The sequence below is a fragment of the Corapipo altera genome, unplaced genomic scaffold (assembly GCF_003945725.1).
Source record: "Corapipo altera isolate COAL_440 unplaced genomic scaffold, ASM394572v1 318, whole genome shotgun sequence".
Taxonomy (NCBI): Eukaryota; Metazoa; Chordata; class Aves; order Passeriformes; family Pipridae; genus Corapipo; species Corapipo altera.
In genome coordinates, this window is record NW_020885115.1 from 42,620 (window position 1) to 65,543 (window position 22,924).

The following is a 22,924-nucleotide window of genomic DNA, read 5'->3' on the forward strand; positions in this document are numbered from 1 at the left end:
TGCCAGGACTGGAGCCCCTCTGCTCTGGAGCCAGGCTGGAGAGCTGGGGGGGTTCCCCTGGAGAAGAGAAGGCTCCAGGGAGAGCTGAGAGCCCCTTGCAGGGCCTGAAGGGGCTCCAGGAGAGCTGGAGAGGGACTGGGGACAAGGGATGGAGGGACAGGACACAGGGAATGGCTTCCCACTGCCAGAGGGCAGGGATAGGTGGGATACTGGGAAGGAATTCCTGTCTGTGAGGGTGGGGAGGCCCTGGCACAGGTTGCCCAGAGAAGCTGTGGTTGCCCCTGGATCCCTGGAAGTGTCCATGGCCAGGCTGGACAGGGCTTGGAGCAACCTGGGCTGGTGGAAGGTGTCCCTGCCCGTGGAAGGTGTCCCTGCCCATGGCAGGGGGTGGAACAGGATGAGCTTCAAGATCCCTTCCAACCCAAGCCATTACAGAATTCCATGATCTGGCGGGTGCCTGCCCTTCCGTCTGCAGCTCCCCCCAGCAGTTCTTGTCCCCGTCCCCGGCAGCCCCCCCGGGCCGGGGCTTGGCGGAGCTGCCCGGCCGCGGTTGCCGCAGTAACTCGAGCCCCTGGCGGGGGAGGGGGGCCGGTGCTTTTCTTCCCCCTCGGGCCGGCGGCGCCGGGTGTTTGTTGACGCTGAGCCGGGGCTGCCCTCGCCGAGACCCCCGTGCCGGGCCGCCCAGCTCTGCTGTTCCCCCCACTTGGTTCTCACCCCTCATTAACACAAACTCCAAGCCCCTTTTGAGGCCTTTTTACAGAACAAAGCAGCTGCTCAGACCAATTCTGCACGTTCCCCCTCCTGAGTTGTGGTTAACGATAACCCACAGTGACTCGCCCTGTACTGCCCGTGCCAGCTCAGCCTCGGGGGGGACGGGGGGCTCTGGGGCCTCCCAGCACTCTGTGCCTCTGCTGAGGAGATCCCTCCTGACAGCCGGGGCTGGATAACACTCCTGAGCTGCAGGGAAGTGTTTCCCTGGGAGCCAGGTCGGACAGGCTAAAGCTGAGCCGGGAAATGGGAGAAGGTCAGAAAAGCCAAAGGATTAGTCTCTGCCGGAACAAACAGGGTTTAGTCTGGTCACGTGAGAAGTCTCAGTTGTTTTCCAACCACAACTTTTTTTAAAGAACTTTTTGAGGTGAATTTTTTGGTTGCCCAGAGTAGCTGTGGCTGCCCCAGCCCTGGAATTGTTCAAGGCCAGGTTGGACAGGGCTTGAAGCAGCCTGGTCTTGTGGAAGGTGTCCCTGCCCTTGGCAGGGTGAGGAACTGGATGGGATTTAAGATCCCTTCCAACTCAAACCATTCTGAAATTTTGGGATTCTATGAATTATTTGTCCTGAAGATGTTTGAGACTTAGGAAATGAACCTCACTCATGCGGGTGAGCCGCAGGGCTCCTATTCCGGTGGGGAGGTGGGAATGACCCCGCAGCTCCACGTGGCGTTTTCCATGGTGCAGGTGTGCTCATGTTCCAGCCAGGCTTTGCCTTCCCTTCCCCTTCTGCTTCTTGGTTTGGTCACTGACATGGCACATCTGTCCTGCCCCGGCGGTGGCCTCGTGCCTGAGCTCTGGAGGCGGTTGTGCTGTGGGGCTGAGGTGTGAACTGAGCTGTCTGTGGCGCTGATCCGTGCCCAGCGTCTGATCCGTGCCCGTGCCCCCGCAGGGCTGCCCGGGGAGTCGCCGCTGGTGCGGGTGCTGGAGGACGAGTCCCGCAGCCGCCTGGGCCGCTTCAACCAGAAGGACGTGTCGATGGTGTTCAGCAGCGTGATGCGGCTGCACCCCTCCAGCCCCCACCCCCTGGTCGAGTCCTGCCTCAGCAGCCTGGAGCGGCACCTGGAGAAGGAGCGGCACCCGCAGACCCTCTTCCTGCTCCTCTCCTACTACCGGCTGCGGGCGCAGGCGCTGCAGGGCCACGCGGCCTCCGACCAGCAGCTCATCAACAACCGCAAGATCCTGCGGCTGGTGCGGCACACGCTGGGCCAGGTGAGCGCCATGCGGGAGCACGAGCTGGCGCTGCTGGACGAGATGCTGGCCCTGTGCGCCCAGGAGGCCAACAACAAGGCCCTGGAGGCCATCTTCAGCTCCCAGCTCTTCTACGAGAACCGGCAGGAGCGCTTCATCCGCAGCATGGCAGGTGAGGGGTGCCCGGGTGGGCTCCCGGCATTGCTGCTGCCCGCACAGGGGACACAGGCTCTGGCTGAGTGGGGGACGTGGAGGGCTCTGGCTCTACAGCCTTGCCTTCCTGGGCCCCGGGAACGTGGGGGGGTGAAATCCCTGGCTGGGGCCCTGCTGGGCTCCGGGGGTGGAGCAGGAGGAGGTGTCATGGCCACTCTGTCACCAGCTGCCCAGCCCAGCCCTTCCAGAGGGGTGGGACCCCCCATTTCTCCAGGGGCTGGTTTCCCACCATGCCTCCAGGCTGGGTACAGTGGAATTTCAGTGGGATTTTACAGAAGGGCCCCACCCTGTGCATGCTCCTGCTGTGCTCCAGCTGTGCATTGGCTGTTCATGACAGGAATCTGCCTGAGCCTCTCACCTGGCCCATACCTGAGGGTTTTTGGGAGCTGTCTGGGTTTTGGGAGGGCTGGTGCTGCTGTCTGGTCCTGTTCCCCTTGCGTGCCCTGGGCAGAGGCAGCCCCGTGGCAGTGCCCCCGCTGTGTTGGCAGAGTGGCTGCCCCGGAAGGCGGAGAACCTCACCCCCTACACCATGGCCCTCATCGCCAAGTACGTGGCGCGGCACCGGCTGCGTGAGCCGCGGCTGCTCGACACCATCGCCAACTTCCTGCTGAAGCGCGGGGAGCAGCTGGACAGCAAGGTGAGCTCCTCGCTGGGCACACCTGGGCTGGGGGAGCCGTGGCCCTTCTCCCCAGCACAGTGCAGTGTCCCGGGGGATCAGGGGTCATACCCTGATCCTGGCAGGCTCTGAGCTCCCATCTCTGCCCAGCGCTGGGCAGGTGGCCCCGGCCTGTCCCTCATACCTCCCCGACCCCATGGCCTCTCCTCCTGCCACAGGTGATCCAGAAGCTGGTGTTCCCCTTCAGCCGGATGAACTACCGCCCCTCCAACCATGGGGAGCTCTTCCCCAAGCTGGAGGCCATCCTGGAGCAGAAGGCTGGCAGCTCACCCCTGGCCACCGTCAACATCCTCATGTCCATGTTCCAGCTCAGCCACTTCCCCCAGACCGTCCTGCACCAGGTCTTCTCCCCAGCCTTCATCACCAATGTCATGAGTACGTGGGGCCTTTGCTGGGGGCTCCCAGCTGGCAGAGCCCGGGCTGGGGCAGGGATGGGAGGGGGGTGCCCGTCCCAGTGGGCTCCATCCTGCTCCCCCCAGGCAGCCCCTACGCGCTGATCGTGCGCCGGTACCTGTCGCTGCTGGACGCGGCGGTGGAGCTGGAGTTCCGGGAGTACAGCGGCCCCCGGCTGGACCCGCGGTACCGCGTCCTCATGTTCGAGCACGCCCTGACCGCCGACGAGGCCAACAGGAAGTACAGGTGAGGGGGCAGTGCCCCTCCACCGGTCCTCTCCAGGGACGGGGTCTGTGAGCTGCCCCGGCAGGATCACAGATGGTGCTGGGGGAAAGGCCCTGCGGCAGCTCTGAGGCCTGTGGGGGAGCTGTGTAGAATCACAGAATCATTCTGAATTGTAGAGTTGTTTGGGTTGGAAAAGGCCTCTGAGAACCCTGAGCCCACCCATCCTCCAGCACTGCCAAGGCCACCGCTGACGTGTCCCCAAGTGCAACATCCACACAGCTGTTAAATCCCTCCAGAGCTGAGGACTCTCCCCTGCCCTGGGCAGTGGTGCCAGGCCTGGGGAGCCCTTTTGGAGGCCTATAGTGTCATGATTTCTGGAGGAGCTTTTCTGCAGAAGGAGCCAGGGCCTGACCCCTCTCGCTCCCCAACAACAGAGCCCAAAGCTCCTGTTCTTTGCTTCCTTCTCCCGGGGGTTCCCGTCTCTGCATGGATGTGCTTGGCAGGAGGACGTGTCAGCTGTGTGTGGGGACACAGCCCCCACAGTGCCCCCCTGACTGTCCCCTCTTCTCACAGCTACAAGGGGCTGGTGGCCGAGGCACTGCGGCAGCTGGTGGGGGAGGAGTGCTACCGACAGGATGAGGTGCTGCCCCCGGGGTACTGCACAGGTAACCCCCCGGGCCCTGGGGAGGGGGCTGCCAGCTGTGGGGTGGTGTGTCAGGGCCTGATCTGGGAGGTTATTTAGGGCAGAACAAGTCGTGGCTGTTTCTGTCACCCCCTTCCCTGTATTGCTGCCTTCTGTGACGCTTTGGGAGGAAGCTCCTTGAGTCCTCCCGCCACAGGAAGGGGGGTTTTCCTGTGCCTCTGTTCTGTGGCACAGAGTCCCAGCTGGGCCACAGGGGCCCTGAGCCCGTGTTCCATAAGTCAGGGGTTCCCAAAGCCTCACTGATCCCTGTTGCCTCTCCACAGATTTCCTGCTGTGGATAAACCGTTCGGGCACAGTGCTGCCTCTCTCCCGCGTTCCAGCGGCTTCCAAGGCTCCCCCGGCCACATCCCCTGCCACCATGTCCCTGCGCTCCAGCGTCCTGGCCCTCACCTCGGACTTGCAGGACTTTGCCCCGTTTGCTCCAGAGACGCCCAGCAGCCCCCCAGGCCCCCGGGAGAGCGGCCGAGCCGGGCGGTTCCTGCCCGCGCTCTGCCCGGCCCTGGGGGGCCCCTGCTTCCAGCCCCCCTCGGACTATTACTGTGGGCTGAGCAAGGAGCCATCCCTGGGCAGCCCGGGCAGCTCCACACTCAGCAGCCCCTCCGAGTGCCTCTCGGCTCCGCCGCCGGGCACCCCCGACTGCTCCCCCCGCGCCTCCACCGCCTCCCTCTTCCAGTTCCCCATCAGCAAGATCCTGGAGGAGGAGGAGGAGGCTACCGGCCACCCTGGCCATGAGCACGGCTGCTTCCAGGGGGAGCAGGCCCAGGAGGACCCCGAGGAGTGGAGCCCCCCCGCCGGTGACGATGCTGGCCCCCCGCCCTCGCCGTGCCGGCCCAGCCCCAAGCGGGGCCCGGGCAAGGGGCCACAGGGCACCGAGGAGATCCAGAGGTACAGAGCGGGGCCCTGTGCCCGGTCCCTTCTGGCACTGCCACCCTGGCACTGCCTTCGGCTCCCGCCCTCTGCGGCACTTGGCCCCAGCACTGTGGGGCACCTACAGACCCCCGTCCCCACCGCCCCAGGGTGCTGGGAACAGCTGCCCCTGCCACCAGCGGGGTCTGTGGGGGCTTGGAGTGCTGCCCTTCATCCGTCGTGGTTCTGTGGAGCAGGGTCTGTGGGGTGGGGTGACATTGTGGCATGGAGTGATGCTGTGATGTGGGGTGACACCACCATCCCTGCTGTCCCCTGTGCAGGGTGGTGCTGTCGGTCAATGACAAGTGGCACTACTGCCAGAACTCCGACATCCTGGTGGGATCCCGCGCCATGAGGGACCGGCACCTGCGGCTGCTGGGATACTGTCTGGTGCAGGTAAGTGCTGGGGCCGTGGGGTGCAGTGGGTGTTGGGCTGAGAGCTCAGAGCTGGCATCTGATGGGCCTGGAGTTGGGAGCTGGCATCCCCGTGGATGGACAGGGTCAGAGCTGGCATGCCCACTGTAAACACTCTGGTCCCTGTGAGGGGAAGCAGGGATGAGGGGAAACTGGGATGACTCATCCTCACAGCTCCTTCTCGCCCTCCCCCACCCCACCCAGGACTTTTTCCATGCGGCTGGAGGGTGACACCAGCTCTGATGGAAAGCAGGGACAAGGGACAGTCAGTGCTGAGCAGCAAGATCTGAACCCAAGGGAGGGGAAGGAGAGGGGGCTCAGCCCAGGCCAGCAGACCATTGGCAGCATAGGCTGCCAGGGCTCAGGGTGAAATCAGGTGGGGACACACAGGTCCCTGTGCTGTGACTCGTGATCCCATGTGCTGGGGAGAGGGAGGGAGGTTGGACCCTGCCCACCCTGGTTCCAGCCCTGGTTCCAGCCCTGGTTCCAGCCCTGGCTGCTCTATGCAGAGCACTGGGGCTGGAGGAGCCCTCGGGCTCCAGCACAGCCCTCACAGGTGTCTGCAGCTCCCTCAGGAACCTCCAGGTGTTGGTTTAGGGTGTGCAGCTCCCACACGCCTGTTTATGGGTGGTTGTAGCCTGAGGATGGATCTTTCTGAGGTAAATGGCTCAGAAATGAGCCCTCAGTCCTGTTCACTCCTGCACGGCAGAGTTGACCGGAATTACAGCCATTCCCAAAAGCCGTCCCACAGCTCCTCGCCCCCCCGCTGCTGCCGGGCCATGCCAGCACCGGCTCCTCCTCATTCCACAGCTCAGCAGCCCAGAGCCCCTTGTTTGTGCAGAGCTCTGGAGTCCTGTGACTCTGCTGAGGAATTGCCTGGGAGCTGCCCAGGGCTGGGAGCAGGGCCGAGAGTAGGGCCGGCTCTCCCTTGGGCAGCGTTTGGGCAGGGCTGGCCATGGCCCCGGAGCAACAGCAGGGCCGAGCCCCCATCACGCTGAGGGGGCTTCCCAGTGCCCACCACTGGGCTCCAGCTGGTGCCAAAGGCTCTCTGGGACACCCTTGGCTGTGGAAAGCACAGCAGGGACCCACCTTAAGGGACCTTAAAGCTCATCCAGTCACCCTTTCCCATGGGCATGGACACCTTCCACTAGCCCAGATTGCCCCAAGCTGTGTCCAGCCTGGCCTTGGACGCTTTCAGGGATCCAGGGGCAGCCACAGCTTCCCTGGGCAACCTGTGCCAGGGCCTCACCACCCTCACAGCCAAGAATTCCTTCCTAATATCCCATCTATCCCCGCACTCTGGCAGTGGGATGCCATTCTGTCTTGTCCTTGTGCCAAGTCCCTCTCCAGCTCTCCTGGAGCCCCTTTAGGCCCTGGAAGGGGCTCTCAGGTCTCCCTGTGGAGCCTTATCTTTTCCAGGTGAACACCCCCAGCTCTCACCTGTATTTCGAAGGGCTCCAGCCCTCAGAGCCTTCCTGATGCTTTATCCCTCCCCTGTTTTGCCGGTGGTTGGAGTGCAAGTCCCAGTGCCCCTCATTCCTGCTCCGTGAGCACTGGTGGTGCTCTCAGGGCTGTTGGACCAGCAGAGCTTCCAGTTCTCCCAGTACCCCTTCCCCCTCATGGAGGCTGGAGAGTGGAGCTCGAGATTCCTTCACGAGTGTGCCAGGCTCCTCCTGGCTGCAGTGGGGGCTGGAACTGGGGCCATGGGTGCTCCCTGGGCCTGCCCCTCCCTGCACCCTGTCCAGGGCTGAGCAGGGGCTTGTTCGTGCTTCCCGTGCCCTCCATCCCCTTGGCAGGAGCTGCGCTGGCCTCCTTCCCAGGGGGAGCGTCCCACATCCTGTTCTTCCTCCCACCACCACCCACAGCTGCAGGGGGCTGGGGGCTGGTGGCACTGGGGGTGCAGGTGGTGCTGGAGCTGGTGTCACTGCTCTGATGTTGTCCCTGTCCCCTCACAGCTGCCCTACACGGAGCTGGAGAAGGTGAGTGGCATCGAGGAGGCCAAGCACTACCTGCGGCAGAAGCTGAGGGAGCTGCGCTTCTGAGGGATGGACCCGGGGGGGGCTGTGGGGGGCCAGGTGGGTGCTGCCAGCCCCTTCCCCTGGGCAGGGGGATATGGAGCTGCCCCCCATCCTGGGGGGCCAGGGGGATATGGAGCTGCCCCCCGTCCTGGGGGGCCGGGCTGTGGGCCCAGGCTGTGGGCACCTGTTCCCACGGGGGCGGGGGCCTGTGAGATTATTTATTGCCGTTATGGGGGGCTGGGGTATGACTTGAGGGGTGCGGGGGGGTTGGTGCTGGGGGTGGGGGGAAGGTCCCTCATGGCCCCCCTGCAGTGGCTCTGCCACCCCAGTGTTGCTGCAGGGGCCAGGCCTGGGCTCCCCTCGGCGCTGGGGGTGTCCCTGTGCCCCCAACAGCTGCCGGGAGGGGGTTTGGGCCTGGCCCCTCCCTGGGGTGCTGGGGGTCCTGCGGGGCTACAGCAGACCCCGCACAGGGCTGGGAGCGGGTGTGCACAGGGGGCTGTTCCCAGGGCCTGGGCCAGGAGGAGGGGGGAGTTTGGGAAGGGGGGAACTTTCCAATAAAACTGGTGAAAAGTGTGCAAAGTCCGATCTCTTTATTAGTCGAAGGCAGCGGGGGGCCCCCGCCCCCCCCCCGGGCTGGGCCCAGCACAGGGCAGCCCTGGCAGCCCCCCAGGGACCGGCCCCCCCTCGATGGGGGGGCACAGGGTCACCCTCCAGCCTCAGCCCCGCGCTGGGAATAAAGCTGTTTATTGCCATTGAGTTCCTGTTCCATGACCCCCGCGGGGGCTCAGGTGACACCTGCGTGTCGGGCGGTAGCTGGGGGGCTCTGAGGGGCTGTAGGGGGACCTGCAGTGCTGCTAGGGGGCCAGGGGCCTCTGCCCCACGCTGTGGGCAGGAGGTGCCCGAGGGGGCTGTACCGCAAGGGGGGTCAGGGGCCTCGGCAGGGCAAGCCTGGGGCCAGTGTCTCTTTGGCAGGTGCCCCCCAAGGGCCCAGGGAGTTTGGGGGTCTGGCCACGCAGCTGCTGCCCCCGGCCCCGCGGCGCGGGGGTCTGGCTGTGCCCAGCCTCCACCACGGGCTGCTCACCGCCGGCACCATCACACGGGCATCGGCATCTCGTTGTACTCGTCCACACCTTCCCGCTCGTCCAGGATGGGCTCGGCCTCAGCCGCGTCCAGCTGCGGGACACGGCGGCTGAGGGGCAGCAAGGGCCCCCTCGGCCCTGCCCACCCCGGGGGTCCAGCCCCCACTGCCCCCCAGGGACGACAGACACTTACACATTTCATCTCCCGGTCGGTGAAGATGCGGCTGAGCAGGCACATGCGGAGCGGCACGGTGAGGATGAGGATGAAGGGGAAGGCCAGGGAGGCCACGGTGGACATGACGGCCCAGAGCACGGCCAGGCAGCCCAGCTGCAGCCCGGTGAAGAGGTGCATGCGCAGCGTGCGCACCTGGCACGGGCACGTGTCAGCGTGGGCCGGGCCCCTCATTCCCCTCCCACCACGGGCACAGCCTGCCCAGGGGTACCCACACCCCAAACACGGCCCATGGCCCTGCCAGGGTCTGGCTGCCCCCGAAGAACTGCCCTGACCCTCTCTGCCCCCCTAAACAAGGCTCTGGCAGAGCCTGCCCTGCGGATGTCCCAATGCCCCCACCCACGGGTGCCCCAGGCTGGCTGCTGCCCCAGCCAAGGGTCCTGCCCCCAGTGACTCTCCCCAGGGCCCCTCCCCACCTTTTTGACATAAGTGACATCAGGGTGGTGCTTGGGGGGCATCAGCAGCAGCTGCAGGCGCTCGTAGAACTGGATGCCATTGAGGGAGGTGACACCCATGTAGAGGAAGATGCCGAAGAGCACAGCCAGCGGGATCTGCCGCAGCAGGTCCCCGATGACGATGGACAGCCCTGGGCCAGAGCAGGGTCAGCCTGGGCAGGGGGGTCAGCGTAGCCCCCCAGCCCCGCTCCACCCTCCCTGCTCACCCCCATCACGTGGAGAAGGTCCCGCATTCCTGCGCCCACAGGGAACAGGACGGCCATGATTTGGCCAGGGCTCGGGGTGCCCCAGCTCCACTGCCCACAGTGCCCCTGCACAGCCACAGCCCCCTAAGGCTCCTGGACCCCTCCCCCTGCTGCCCTCACACCAGCGCAGCGTCCTGGCTTCCCCCAGGGCCAGACCTACCAACGAGCACGGCCACCAGCAGCCCAGTGACCCGCTGCTCCTTCACCTCCTGGATCTTGGGCTTGTCCCCAGGTGCCACGGCCTTGCTCATGACGGTGAGGGCATTGGCGTGGGTGACCGAGCGCACGGTGGCCGCGGCGAGCCAGGGCAGCCCGAAGAGTGCAAAGAAGCCACCCATGGCCACGATGAGCAGGAGGTCGAGGTGGAACCCGGAGCCCTTCTGCAGCATCCGCTCCTTCTTGCTGATGATCAGCCTGGGCACAAGGGCAGACGGTTGGCACAGCTTCCCCCGGCCACAGCGATGACCCCACCCAGCCCTGCTGCGCTCACGTGGTGATCTGGGTCTCCATGAAGATGAGGATGAAGACGAGGACGGCAGGGAGGCCACTGGCCACCATCATCCACACGGGGAAGTCGCTATGCTCACCCAGGGGGTTGATCACCCAGCCCCGCTTGTCCGGGGCCGTGACCGAGAACCCGCTGGGCACGCTCAGCTTCTGCAGGGGGAGAGAGACGCTGGGTGGGGGTGCTGGCTGTGCCCCCCAGGGCGAGGGGGGGCATGGAGTCACCACCCACAGTAACTGGACTTGAAGAGAGATGGAAGGTAAGACACTGGGAGCTGGAGGCAGCTGAGTGGGCACAGCCATAGCGGGGACAGATGGAGCCACTGACCCACACCCAGGACAGAGGGAAAGGGCACAGGGACCCTGCAGGAGGAGGGGGGGAGTCCTGCCCAAGGGGTGGGTGGGTGCTGACCTGTGTGTAGGTGTCCTGGATGCTGTAGTCCACCAGCACCATCACCAGGATGGCGATGGGCACCCCAAAGTCCCCGATGAGCCGCCGGATCTGGGGGAATGGCCTGGCCTCAGCCTCCTGCCTGCCCCTCTCATTCACCCCAGTCCCCCTGAGCTCACTCCAGCCCCCCAGGCCCCTGGCTCAGCCCAGCCCCCCCCCAGCTCAGCCCAGCCCCACAGCTGCCCCACAGCCCCACGCACCCGTCCAGGGAAGAAGCGGCTGTTCTTGAACTTGCGCAGGAAGAAGGCGATGAAGAAGGTGCCGGCCATGAGCACGAGCGAGAGCAGCGCCGTGTTGGGCTGCCCTGTGACCTTGGCAGTGCCACGGGCAGCAGTGCCGGTGGCCAGGGCGGTGCCGTTGGCTGTGGCCACGCTGCCATTGCCCGTGGCCACGCTGCCATTGCCCCAGGCCTCGGCCGAGCCGTTGGCGGGCAGGCAGCCGTGCAGCGGGTGCTCCTGGAAGATCTGCAGCAGCGGGACGGGATGGGACACTCAGCACCACATCCCGCCCAGCCACCCTGCATTCCCTGGCCCCACCTGCTCACCTTGGCCAGCTTGGAGAAGGTCTCATAGATGAAGATGAGGGAGATGAGGAAGGCAAAGATCTCCTGGGTGAAGCGGGAGACGAAGCGCACCAGGAAGCTGCCCTCGAAGGCCACCATGACCAGCACGATGAGGATGAGCCAGAAGCCGATCCAGACACGCCCCACCAGGTACTCCAGCTCGTTGGATGTGCAGAACTGCCCAGCCACGGGGACAGACGGATGGACAGATGAGTGTCAGGATGGCCATAGGGCTGGGCAGGGGCCCGGCAGTGGGGCCAGGGGTGATATGTCCCCCTGGGCCCTGGGGCAACTCCCACCCCCTCACCGTGAAAAAGGCCTCCTCAAAGACGAGCAGCGGCCCTGAGAAGCCGATGACAAGCAGGGGCTGGGCGCCCAGCAGGCAAAAAAGGACGCCCTGCAGCGATGTGGAGATGATCAGCTCCGACACCCCGATCAGGTCCTGCGTCTTCTCCCCTGCGGCAGGACAGGCTCAGGCACACCAGGACAGGCTCAGGCACACCAGGACAGGCTCAGGCACACCGGCAGGACCGGCCTTTCGGCCCGCGACGTGGCCCCGCCCCAGGTCCCTGACCCGCTGCATCCTGCAGCACACACAGGGCAGCACCCGGCAGCTCTGCAGCCCCCCATGACCCCACCACCCCTCACAGCCCTCCACAGCCCCCCACTCCCCCCGCACCCCCTGCACTCACCCAGCAGCCCCCCAAAGGTGATAGCTGGTGACAGTGCAGCAAAGTAGATGAAGATGACGGCGGCGATGCACTGGGGGTCCAGCGCGTCGCGGAAGTCGCTCAGGTAGTGGGGGTACCTCCGCCGCACGTCCCGGATCAGCCCCCCGAAGGGCCGCCCCGTGCGCCTCAGGGGGTCATCGTCCTCTTCGACCTCGTCCTCCACCACCTTCAGCTTCAGCAGTGCTGGGGGCAGACACACAGACGGACAGACAGTGAGACTACAACAGCTGAGATCCCCCCACCCGAACCCTGCCCCAGGTACCTTTCTCCTCAGGGGACTTGGGCTCCAGCAGCAGCCTCCGCTCCTGCTCCATCCTCTTCTTCAGCATCTCGCGCTGGAAGTGGGCGACGCTGCGCAGCAGCTCCTCGCCCTGCACCTCGCTGGGCGGCAGCACCACGCTGCAGTCCAGGAACTCGTTGATGGCGTTCAGCAGGTCGTGCCGGTCGTCAGCCAGGTACGCGGCCTCATGGAATTGCTGGGGGGGAAATGGTAGGGTCAGTGCCCACCCCACAGCACTGCAGTGCCCTGAGCCCACAGCACAGCACAGCCCCCAGCCCCCAGCCCCAGCACAGCCCTGAGCCCCCATCCTGGCACAGCCCTGAGCCCCAACCCTGGCACAGCCACAAGATGCCCACCCAGCACAGTCCCGAGTCCCTGGCCCCAGCACATCCCTGAGACCCCCGGCCCCAACAGGACACCCAGCCCCAATCCTGGCATGGCTCTGAGGCCCTGGTCCCAGCCCAACCTGAGCCTCCCACCCCACCCCATTCCGGCCCTGAGCCCCCACCCCAGCATGGTCCTGAGCCCCCCGTCCCAGCACATCCCTGAGCCCCCCACCCCGGCAAGACCCCGATGCCCCGTGGACCTTGTCAGACATGAGTGTGGAGATGGAGCGCCCTATCTCGTGATAGTCCATGTGGGTGCTGCTGGGGCCCAGCAGCACGAAGAGGAACCGCACGGGCACGGGCACCTCCAGCACCGCGTCCAGCTCCACGGCCTCCTGCAGCCGCACAAAGGCCATGGTGGGCTGGTCCAGGAACTCCACACAGCCTGGGGGGCACAGAGGTCAGTCAAGGGCCCAACACACTGTCCCCACCCCCCTGCCCTGCCCACCCCTCCGTACCCACAAGCACCACCGTGGCCTCGGCGTTGTCCGGGATCTTCTCCAGCAGCTTCAGCTCATGCTTGGACTTGGAGCGAGTGATGCCGGCTGGAGGCGTGGGGGTGAGGACCTCCCTCTGCAGGGACAGAGCGGGGGGCTGGGGTCAGGCCCCTCCCGAGGGCACGGGCAGGGCTGGGGGGCCGTGGCACCCACCTCCCGCTCCACGTCGACACGTGTGTCGTGCTCGGCAGCGTGGCCAGCGATGAGGGGCTCGGTGACAGCCGGCTCGGAGCCCTCAGCCACGTGGTTGGTGCTGTGGTGGTGCACGAGCAGGGAGCCCAGGCTGCCCGCCGAGATGTTCCGCGGGAAGGAGAATTCCTTCTCATCGCTCGGGTGGCTGCAGGACAGAGCCAGGTCTGTCTGTGGTGGCCCGACAGTACAGCCATCACCAGGATCCTGGGGACAGCGCCGGCCCTGTGGCTTGGGGAGCAGAGCCCAGGGGAGGGGGCTGCGTTCACGCTCCCTGTGCCCACCTGTGCTTGAGCAGCAGCGCCCGCAGCACATTGGCGCGGTCCTCGGTCCGGATCTGGTCTGTGATGACCATCTGCTCCACCACCTGGTGAGCCACCCCTGGCAGCGTCTTCTGGTCCAGATCCAGGAGCACAGCCCCTGGCAAGGGACAGGGGGCTGAGGCCAGCGGGAACGGGACCCCCCTCACTGCGGGCGCCACGGGGTGACCCCCCCTCCCTACCGTGGGCCAGGGTCTTGCGGAGCTCCAGGAGGCTGCGGAAGGAGAGGGAGGCCACGTGCGGTTTGCCCCAGCGGTCGGTCTCCTCCTCCACGTCCTCCTCAAACTTGATCCATCGCGCCGTCTCCTTCCACTGCAGCTCCTGGTTCTTGTCCACCACCAGCTCGTTCAGCTCCACGAACACCTGCGGCATGGCCAGGTCAGCGCCGGGATCCCTGGGACCCCCATCCCTGCCTGCCCCCCACCCCAGGACCCCGCACCTCGTGGGGCTGCCTGTCCTGTTTGCGCTGCCTCGTGCTGGGCTCCTTGTGGTCCTTGCTGACATGGACCACCTGTGCCTTGGCGCTCTTCCGCACCAGGTGCCGGCGCACGCCCGGCACGTCCTCGAAGCGGTGACCTGGTGGGGAAGGGTCAGTGACGCTGTGGGGTGGGCAACCTGCGGGGCTCACAGCCCTGCACTCCAAGCCCTGGCACAGGGGACACAGCTCCAGCATGGGGGGCACTGAGCCCTGGCAGGGGGGACACAAGGGGCCGTGGAGCTGTTGCATCCTGCCTGGGACATCTCAGGGCAGAAGGACCATCCCAGTGCTGGGGGCAAGTGCTGCAGCACCAAGGGTCACCTGCACCAAGGCCTACATGTGCCCACTGGCACACAGGTTCTGCCGTGGCCACACTCCCCCGGGAGCTCCGAGGAAAGTGTCACCCGTCACCCTGGGAGTCCCCAAGCTGCGAATCCCAGGGGCTGGCGAGCACCCAGGGGAGCCACCGCCACTGCCATCATTGTCACTGGCTCCAGCCGCCCCAGGCACAGCTCCTGGCAGCGCTCCACAGGGACCTGGCCCAGTCCTGGCACCCGGGATGGGTCCCCTGCTGCCGTGCCCGGTGCTGGGAGTGGGGTCAGCACCTGTCCCCAGCCCAGCTTGGCTGCAGCCAAGGGGTGATCTGGCACTGCTAGACCCCCTGTTGCAGACCCACCATCCCAGAGCCCCTCATCCTCGCAGTGCCAGACCCTTCATCTCCAGCCATGCCCCCCCAGCACTGCCTGACCCACCGTCCCCGCCCTGCTCACCCAGCCCGTGGTCACTGCCAGCGCGGCCCCAGGCACGGGGAGCCCCCACTCACTCTTCATGTAGTCCAGGTCGGCCGAGGCCAACGTCTGTGCCTCCGACTCGTCCGTCGGCATCTTCTGGTACCGGTCCTGCTCGGCAGCCGTCATGCTGCCGATGCACCGCCGCTCGTGCAGGTTGTAGCTCCGGTGCCCCGGCTGCGATTTGGGCGTGGGGCGACCCGGGGACCCGGCCTCGGCGGCTGCCCCCTCCCCTGGAGCCCCCTGCTCCGCATCGGGGCTGCAAGTCAGGAGCCCAGCTCAGCACCGAGCCCCCCTCTGCACCCCAACCCTGCTGTGAGGGACTGGAGGGGGCTGTTCTGCCATGGGGGGACCAGAGGAGGCTGCCAATCCCCAGAGAGCCGCAGCGTTGCCCGACCCCGGCTCACCTGCCTGCCCGGGCATCCTTGGGGGTCGTGGCCCCCCGGGGCTCCGGGGGGGAACCGGGCAGTGCCGTAGGGGCCACCGGCTCCTCTGCCCGGTGGTCGGTCACCTCATCCTCCTGCAGGAAGAACTGGGGGGCAGGGGGTGAGCCAGCTGTTGGGGAGCCACATCCCCCAGCCGTGGGCAACACTGGCCCAGACATCCCGAGCCGGGGGGCACAGCGCTGCCCCTACCCCACTGCCCTCACCTGCACCGCCTCGGCCGGCCCAGGCTGCCGCAGCTCCTCCGCCGATCGCTCTGTCTCTGTGTCGCACACATCATCCTCATCCTCTTCAGCCTCCTCGATCGTGGGGGTCTCTCCAGGGACGGATGCACGCCGGGCCTTCTTCTTGCCCTTTTTTGGGACCCCCTTTTTGCGGCGGGCATCAGGGGGCAGGTGCGTGGAGAGCGGGTGGTGGATGTGGAGGGATGACTGGCGGTGGTCTGGAGGAACGGGGAGGTTGGTGCCCTGTTCTCTGCCCCTTCTCCGCTCCCTACTTGCCCCCTGCCCATTCCCTGCTCCGTGCCTGCCCTCGGCCCCGCTCACACTCAAAGTCCTCCTCGCCGTAGCTGCGTCCGGCCTCCTCAGCGTTTCGGGGGTGAGTGTCGCTCAGGATCTCCTCGAAGCGCTCCACGCCCAGCGCCTTGTTCAGGTCCTTCTCCTCCTCCTCCTCCCCAAAGACAGGTGAGCCGGCGCCCGGTGCCTCCTGCTCGGGCTGTGGGCCGGCACCGGGGCTGAGCAGGCTCTCAGTGCCGCTGGCATCGCCACCACCACGCTACCGGCCCCCAGCACACCCCACTCACACAGCCCCCTGCCCGATGGGCACCCCAGACAGGGGGCTCTCTGGGGCCCCCAAAGGCACCCAGGGACCCCTGGACAGGGTGCCCACTGTGTCATTCACACCCCACAGACCCCATGCACCCCCAGCACACCCCGTACACCCCATTCCCACCCCGCACAGCCCACGCACCCCCAGCCTCAGCACTGCGCTCCAGCATTGCCTCCAGCCCATGTGCCTCAGCACCCCCAGTGCCATGCCCTGGTGCCATGCACCCCTGTGCACCCCCAGTGCCATGTCCCGGAGCCACGCACCCCTGTGCACCCCCAGTGCCATGCCCTGGTGCCACGCACCCCTGTGCACCCCCAGTGCCATGTCCTGGTGCCACGCACCCCTGTGCACCCCCAGTGCCATGTCCCGGAGCCATGCACCCCTGTGCACCCCCAGTGCCTGCCCGCCAGTCAGCCAGGACCCAGCATCCCCAGCGCTGTGCCCCCCTGTGCACCCCCAAGACCACAGCACAGTACTGTACCCCTGGGTATCCCCAAGGCCACACTACCTCCACACGCCCCAGCACCCCAGTGCCACACTCCCAGTCCCCCAGAACACCACAGCCCCGGTGCCGTGCCCGCCGCGCGCCGCCAGTGCCATGTCCTCGTGCTGTGCCCCTGGGTATCCCCAGTTCCCTTCTCCCTACGAGCTGGAACCCAGCACCCTCAGTGCTGTGCCCCTGAACAACCTCAGCATCCCCAGTATCTTGCCCTGGTGCTGTGCCCTACCCCCAGTGCACCCATGCTGTGCCCCCCATACACCCCCAGTGCCATGCCCGGTGCTGTGCTCCCCGGTACAACCTCAGCAACCCCGGTGCTGTGCGCCGGTGCTGCGCTCCCCCCACAGGCCCCCAGTGCCGTGCCACCCCTGCTCCCCTGCACCCGCAGGGCCCCTGCACTGTGGCCCCTCCCGGTGCTGCTGCGCCCCAGCCGGGGGTGCTGGGGGGCAATGGGGGGGCTCGGGGGGGAGGGGCTCGGGGGCAGGGGGGCGGGGTTGGGGGGGCAGGGCTGGGGTGCAGGGCTGGGTGGGGTAGAGGGATGGGGGGGGCGATGCGGGAGGGAATGCGGGGCGGGGGGGATGTGCGGGAAGTGCAGGACCGAGGGGATGCAGAGGGGTGCGGGGATGCGGGGAGTGCGGGACCGGGGGGGCAGGCAGGGGGTGCAAAGCTGGGGGGAGCATGCGGGGGCTGCGGGGCTGGGGGGACGCCGGGGGGGTGCGGGGGGCGCGTCCCCGGCCGGTCCTACCTGAGTCATGGCGGAGCCGCTCTCGCCGCAGCTCCCGCAGCGCTTTATCGGAGCGGCGGGACCGGCCGGGGATGGGGCCGGGAGGGGGGGGCCGGGGAGGGAACCGGGGGGGCGGCGGCTCCGTCCCGGCCTCGCCAAATATTGACGGAGCCGCCCCGCGCCCGCCTCAAGGTGACGGAGAACGCAGAGGGCACCGGCGGCACCGCGGCACCGGCGGCAGCTCCGGAGCGACCGAGCCCCCGGCATGCACCGGCCCCCCCGGGTTACACCGGCCCCCCGGGTTACACCGGCCCCTCCGGGTTACACCGACCCCCCCGGGATGCACCGGCCCCCCACCAACTCCGACGCCCCCGGGACGCATCGACACTTCGGGACGCATCAGCCCCCCCCTCCCCCCCGCGCCGATCCCGGGATCCCCGGAACAACCGGCTCCCCCTGCTGAGCTCAGATCACCCCCGGAACGCAGCGACCCCCCGGTGGAGCCCCGACACCCCCACTGCTGCACGCACCCCCCTCCTCGGTAAATCCCCCCTCTCCCCGCTAAGGCAGGAGCGCTGCTCCCCCCGCCCCCTCCGGGGCTTGCACTGCTGTCCCCCCGCCACGGCCCCCCAGTGACCCCGGGATGGGGCTTGTCCCGGACCCGGGATGGGGACATGGGGATGGGGCACTGGGATGGGGGGGCACCGGGACGGGGGGGCAGGTGGGGCGGAGGACACCCCCCGGCAGGCAAAGGGGGGCAACCCAAGTGAGCACCCACAGCACTTGCCCGTCCAGGGCAGTGCCTCGACCCCCCTGCAGACCCTCAGCACAGACGTCACATTTGGGCACAGTCGTGGTGCCCCGTCCATGTCCCCACCGTATGGTGACCCCAGAGCCCCCTGAGGGGGGTGACCCATGGGGGTGACCGAGGGTGACCGGGGGGTGACCCAGGCCACCCCATCACACCCACCAGCCTGGCACACCAAAGCCCCACGTGACAGCAGCAGTGGCGTCAGGAAATGTCCTGCACCTGTATCCCCCCACCCTTCCCACCTTCCACCTTCCCCGTGACCCCTTTGATCCCCCACGGCCTCTGAGCCCCTCTGGCCATGGCCCAGCACCCCCGACCCCGCCCCGGGGGGCTCCATCCTGCACCCTGGCAGCACACGCTCCCTCGCCCGGCATCACCCCGGCACGGGTGGGACGGTGCCCTGGTGGGCACTGCCCGGGGGGCCCTGCCGGCCTCCCGAGGCCGCGGCTTACCGGGGAGCCCCGGAGGAACTCCATGAGGCCGGGGCCGGTCCCATCCCCGGTCACGTGTGTGCGACGGGGACTTGCCAACGGCACCGGCAGCCCCGACGCGCATGGGGGTCAATCATTAACTCAGCCTGGGACCCACACCGGGGCAGTGCTGGCACCACGGGCACCGAGGGCACCGCCACAGCTGCGGCACCAACGGCGCCGGCACTGCGCCAGCCCCAAGGGCACTCACCGCCCCGGCACAGCTGGCCTGGCCTGCCCTGGGGGGCTGCTGTGGGGCACAGCCCTGCCCCATGGCTGAGCCGCTCTGCCAGCACCCCACAGCCCTGCCCACACCTGAGCAATGTGGCGGTGCCACAGGGCACTTCCAGCACCCCACAGCCCAGTGATGGGGCCGTGCTGTGCCACCCCTCACCCCTCCAGGCAGCATCAGGGGGTGCAGCCCCCCCGTCCCCCCAGCCGCGGGGCTGTGCCCGCCGCCACAGTGGCACTTACGCTCTGGAAGGCTGTGGAGACGATGTGGTGGAGCTCGGAGGACACCTGGGAGTGGGTCATGGTGCCGGCACAGCCCCCGGCACCGCCGGCTTAGCCCTTCTCCTTCTCGCGGGGGCTCAGGGGTCGCTGTCGGGGCAGCATAACCTGGGGGGAAAGAGGGGGCTCAGGGGGTGTCCCCAGGGCAGTGCTGTGGGCAGGGGCCAGGGCTGCCCCTCCTCGGGCCGTGCTGGCTCCAGGCTGGTTTGTCTTGGCCACTGGTTGGAATGGGAGAGCCGTGGCCAAGACAAACGCCGGGAGGGGAGCAGAGCCGGGGCAGCGGGACCCCGGGCAAGCACCCAACCCCGCAGGGTGTGGGCAGGGTGCCAGACCCAGGGGGCCACAGCAGAGCCTGACCCCCCAAAGCCCCACAGGTCCCCTGCCCAACCCAACTTCATCCCACACTTGCCCCTCGGCAGCTCCCTGGGCCCCGCGCTGACCCCTCTGGCACCGGCGTGTCGCGTTTATTGCTGCGGGAGGTGGCCCCACGTGACAGTGGGGACCGAGGAGGGTGGTGACGGATGACTGCGTCTCACATGGGTGGCATCACCGTCCTCGTCACCATCACTGCTGGGGTGCCGGCACGGTGGCCACAGTGAGGCTCAAGGAGTCGTGCTCTCAGCATTTGCCAAGGCCGTGGCTTCTCAAGCCCTCACCAAGGCCCTAGATCCCACCTTTTCCCAAAATTCGGTGCTACCCTGCTCCGGCTGCTCCCTAATCCTCCGCTCCCGGGGCCAGAGCCAGCACATCCACATTCCAGTGAGCAGATTATCCGCCCTGCCACGCCGCTCTCCCCGGGCGCCCGCCAAGCCGCCGCCAGCATTCACACCCCCCCCCAAATTCCGGATGGGACCCTCCTACGGGGAGACGTGGTGCTGGGCTACCCCCTCGGTGGGTGCCGGGGCGCTGGAGCAGGATGGCATTGCTGCTCCCAGTGCTAAGCAGCTTTTTGGGTTTAATCCTGTGGGCAGCTCAGGATTAGTTTGGGAACACACTGGGATTGTTCTCAGGAACATCGCGCTCTCAACCATAATGCCCAAAAAGGGGGTCCCAGCCCCCTGACCCCCAGGTGCCACCACAGAGACCCAGCAGGACAGTGGCACAGGGGACATGCAGTCCCTGGGAGCCAGGGGCATGACCTCACTGGAAAGGGTGACGGCAGCCAGGGGGGCAGAGGGACACTTCTGCTTTCCGCAGGGGTGGCTGAGTCACAGACAGCCAGCGGCCCAGAACACCACAGGGCTCATGCCACCCCTGTGGAGCCAGCCCTGATCGGAGCCCCACGGCTGACCCTGCTCCCAGGGCACTTTGACACACTGGGATGGGGGGACAGGTCCAGTGGGAACACCCCAGGATGGTGCCACTGTCACCACGCAGCTGTGGTGGCACCACCTTGCCCCGCTCTGGGGCAGGAGGGTCGGGCCGTGTGCCCGTGGCAGCGGCGGGACCGTGACGGTGGCAGCGCTGGCATCGCCACCAGCCGCGCCCTGTGCGCGGCCCCCAGCACAATGGCCCCTTGTGTGAGGCCGGGCCGCCCCGATAAGCGGGGCAGGGCCGCGATCCCGGGCGGTTGCCAGCGCTGGCCACGCCGGGAATGACCGGCTGCTGCCATGGGCGCCCAGCGCCGCTGCCACGGCCACTCCCGCGCCGCCGGAGTCACATTCCTGGGACCAGCCCCAGCCTGCCTGAGCCGCTGAGGCGATTAAAGGGCTCGGCCCCGGCCCCACGCTGCCGTGGGGCTGCCCCACAGGGCCCACAAGCTCCTGGACCCCTCCTGAGCTGGGACCACCAGCGCTGCTGGCACTGAGGTGGCAGGATGAGCGTGGCAGGATGATGATGCATGAGGAGGGATGGGAGTGGGGAAGCCCCAGGGCAGCCAGTGCCCCCCTGCCCCCTCCACCATGCCAGAGCAGCAGGAACCCCCCTGCCACCAGCAGCACTGTGACTCCTGTCACCGTGTCTCCTGCCACCACCACGACACCCAGCAGACCCCTGGCACGGGCTCAGTGCACACACCTGTGCCACCCACGCTTGTGCCCACACCAGCGGCGAGGCTGACGGTGACCCCTGCACCACGTTCCCCAGCCCCAGAGGTGACACCTGGCTGGCCCCGTGGTGACAGGGAACACGCGTGTCCCTCACAGCCTCCCTGCTGGCAGGCCCCCAGGCACGGGGTGTTCCCAGTTTCCAGGTGGGAGGGATGGCTGGGGCAAGCCCAGCATGGCTCAGGCTGTGCCCAAGGACACGCCCAAGGAATGGGGGAATCAGGAGACCCCCAGTTCCCTGCACCCCGAAACAGAGGGGCCTGGTGGGTGCCCCAGCACTCTGCCCACCCCCAAGAGTGGGAGCCCCCTGCAGCCCCTCGCTCCCTGGCCCAGCTCACCTGGCTGCTCCAGGAGACACCCAGGAGATTCCAGCACCCCAAGTGCCCACCAGATCCCACCTGGTAGAGGGGGTTGTGGTCCAGCACTCCCTCATCACCGTGGGGGACACAGTGGGACGGAGCTGGGGTGGACACCACCGGCTCCTGCCTGGCAGAGCTTCACGCACTGAAACTTTGGAAACCAACACCAAAAATATCTGCCCCCCCCACACCCCTCAGCCCACAACCTCGAAACCACCAGATCTGGAAATGAATCATGGCTCTGCACCCACGTGGTGTCACTGCCACCACTACTGTCACTGACACGCCAGGGACCCCCCCACCACCTCACTGCCACCTTGGAGAGGCCAGGACCCCCACGAGAGGCTCTTGCCATCACTGTCAGTGGTCCCCACCACCATCCCCATCCCAGTCTTGGGAGGGGACGGGCACAGCTGCCCCCCACAACCCTGTGCACTGGCACTGACCTCTCGGTCTCTGGAGAATGGGACCCCCATGGGGAGGTGGGGGGTCTGGCTGGAGGGACAGCCACACCATCACCCGCGGCAGGGCTGGGGGACACCCCGTCTATGCCACCCCCCGGGCTCAGCACGGGCTCGGCCACACTCACCCCATCGCCCGCCGACCCGGAGAGCTCACGGCTCCAGCGGCTCCCGCGGCTCCCGGGACCGGGTCCTGTCCCAGCGGGGACGACGTGGGACCCGCGGCGCGGCGGGGTTTTGGCCCGCGGGGCCCGGCCGGAGCGTGGCCGGAGCAGCCGCGCTGTGCCGGGAGCTGCCGAGCGCTGCCGGGAGTTTTATACCGGCTCAGGAGGAAAACAAGCCGCGGGAGCAGCGGCGGGAGCGCGAGGCTTTGTTCGTGGAGCGGCCCCGGATCCAAACATCGGCCGTGCCAAGTCCCGACGGCTCCTCGGGCAGCCCCACCTCGCCGCGGCTCCCGTGGCGACCCCGCTCCCGCCCCGCGCGTCTCTGGGGACACAGGGAACACGAACCCCTCCATGAGCGCAGGGACCCACCTCGGGCGAGGGCTGCGCCCACCCTCTTGGCCTCGCGCCCTTGGAATGCCCCAGTGCGGCGCCCTCGGGCAGCCAGCCCGGCCCCTGCGGCCACCACATCCCCTCTAATGACAGGCTGCGACTGTGGGGGCTGCGATGGGGACACCGCGGGGACACGGCTCCCACGGTCCCCTCCCTTCCGCCGGCTGGGATGGCATCCGTGGGCAGGGGGGCACCTGAGTCGCCCCCAGCCCTTCCCAGTGAACGAGGGTTCCCAACCCGTCCTTTGGACGCTCCTGTCACCCTCTGTCTCCTGCAGCGTCGCTGCCCGCCCAGGACAGGTGACAAACCAGGTACAGCCCTACCTGGGCACGAGGCCAGCCCCGCTCCCGGCCCCCGAGCCCCCGGGAGCGCGGGCGGAAGGGCTGCTGGCGGGGAGGCGCAGGCGCCGGTGCCAGCGGATCGTTAGGACGATCAAATCCCGGGACTTTTGGCAGCCGCTTGAAGCGGTGCAGCGACCCCGAAGGGCTCGACAGCGGGGTCCCCACCGGAGGCCCCCC

The 22,924-nt window shown here is 67.5% G+C and overlaps 2 protein-coding genes across 2 annotated transcripts in view; one reads left to right on the forward strand and one right to left on the reverse strand.

The window, feature by feature from the left end:
* The window catches only part of FASTK (Fas activated serine/threonine kinase), a 9,870-nt gene extending 1,840 nt beyond the window's left edge, over positions 1–8,030 (forward strand). The window contains exons 3-10 of the mRNA XM_027669904.1: positions 1,659–2,129; positions 2,659–2,807; positions 3,005–3,221; positions 3,326–3,485; positions 4,038–4,129; positions 4,431–5,052; positions 5,355–5,469; positions 7,443–8,030. Coding sequence (XP_027525705.1) covers positions 1,659–2,129; positions 2,659–2,807; positions 3,005–3,221; positions 3,326–3,485; positions 4,038–4,129; positions 4,431–5,052; positions 5,355–5,469; positions 7,443–7,529 — 1,913 coding nt within the window. The 3' untranslated portion in view covers positions 7,530–8,030. The remainder of the gene's footprint in view (positions 1–1,658; positions 2,130–2,658; positions 2,808–3,004; positions 3,222–3,325; positions 3,486–4,037; positions 4,130–4,430; positions 5,053–5,354; positions 5,470–7,442) is intronic.
* A 50-nt stretch (positions 8,031–8,080) lies between these two features.
* SLC4A2 (solute carrier family 4 member 2) lies at positions 8,081–21,999 on the reverse strand. The gene is made up of 23 exons (XM_027669903.1): positions 21,981–21,999; positions 18,952–19,095; positions 15,691–15,859; positions 15,352–15,587; positions 15,110–15,234; positions 14,738–14,961; positions 13,876–14,012; positions 13,619–13,799; positions 13,401–13,536; positions 13,081–13,264; positions 12,889–13,003; positions 12,631–12,815; positions 12,027–12,240; positions 11,726–11,947; positions 11,341–11,489; positions 11,016–11,210; positions 10,672–10,935; positions 10,433–10,522; positions 10,007–10,173; positions 9,677–9,930; positions 9,233–9,402; positions 8,778–8,951; positions 8,081–8,678 (listed from the first exon to the last, which is right to left on the reverse strand). The coding sequence occupies exons 2-23, from the start codon at positions 19,009–19,011 to the stop codon at positions 8,598–8,600; spliced, it is 3,732 nt and encodes a 1,243-aa protein (XP_027525704.1). The 5' UTR covers positions 19,012–19,095; positions 21,981–21,999; the 3' UTR covers positions 8,081–8,597.
* Positions 22,000–22,924: the final 925 nt, after the last annotated feature.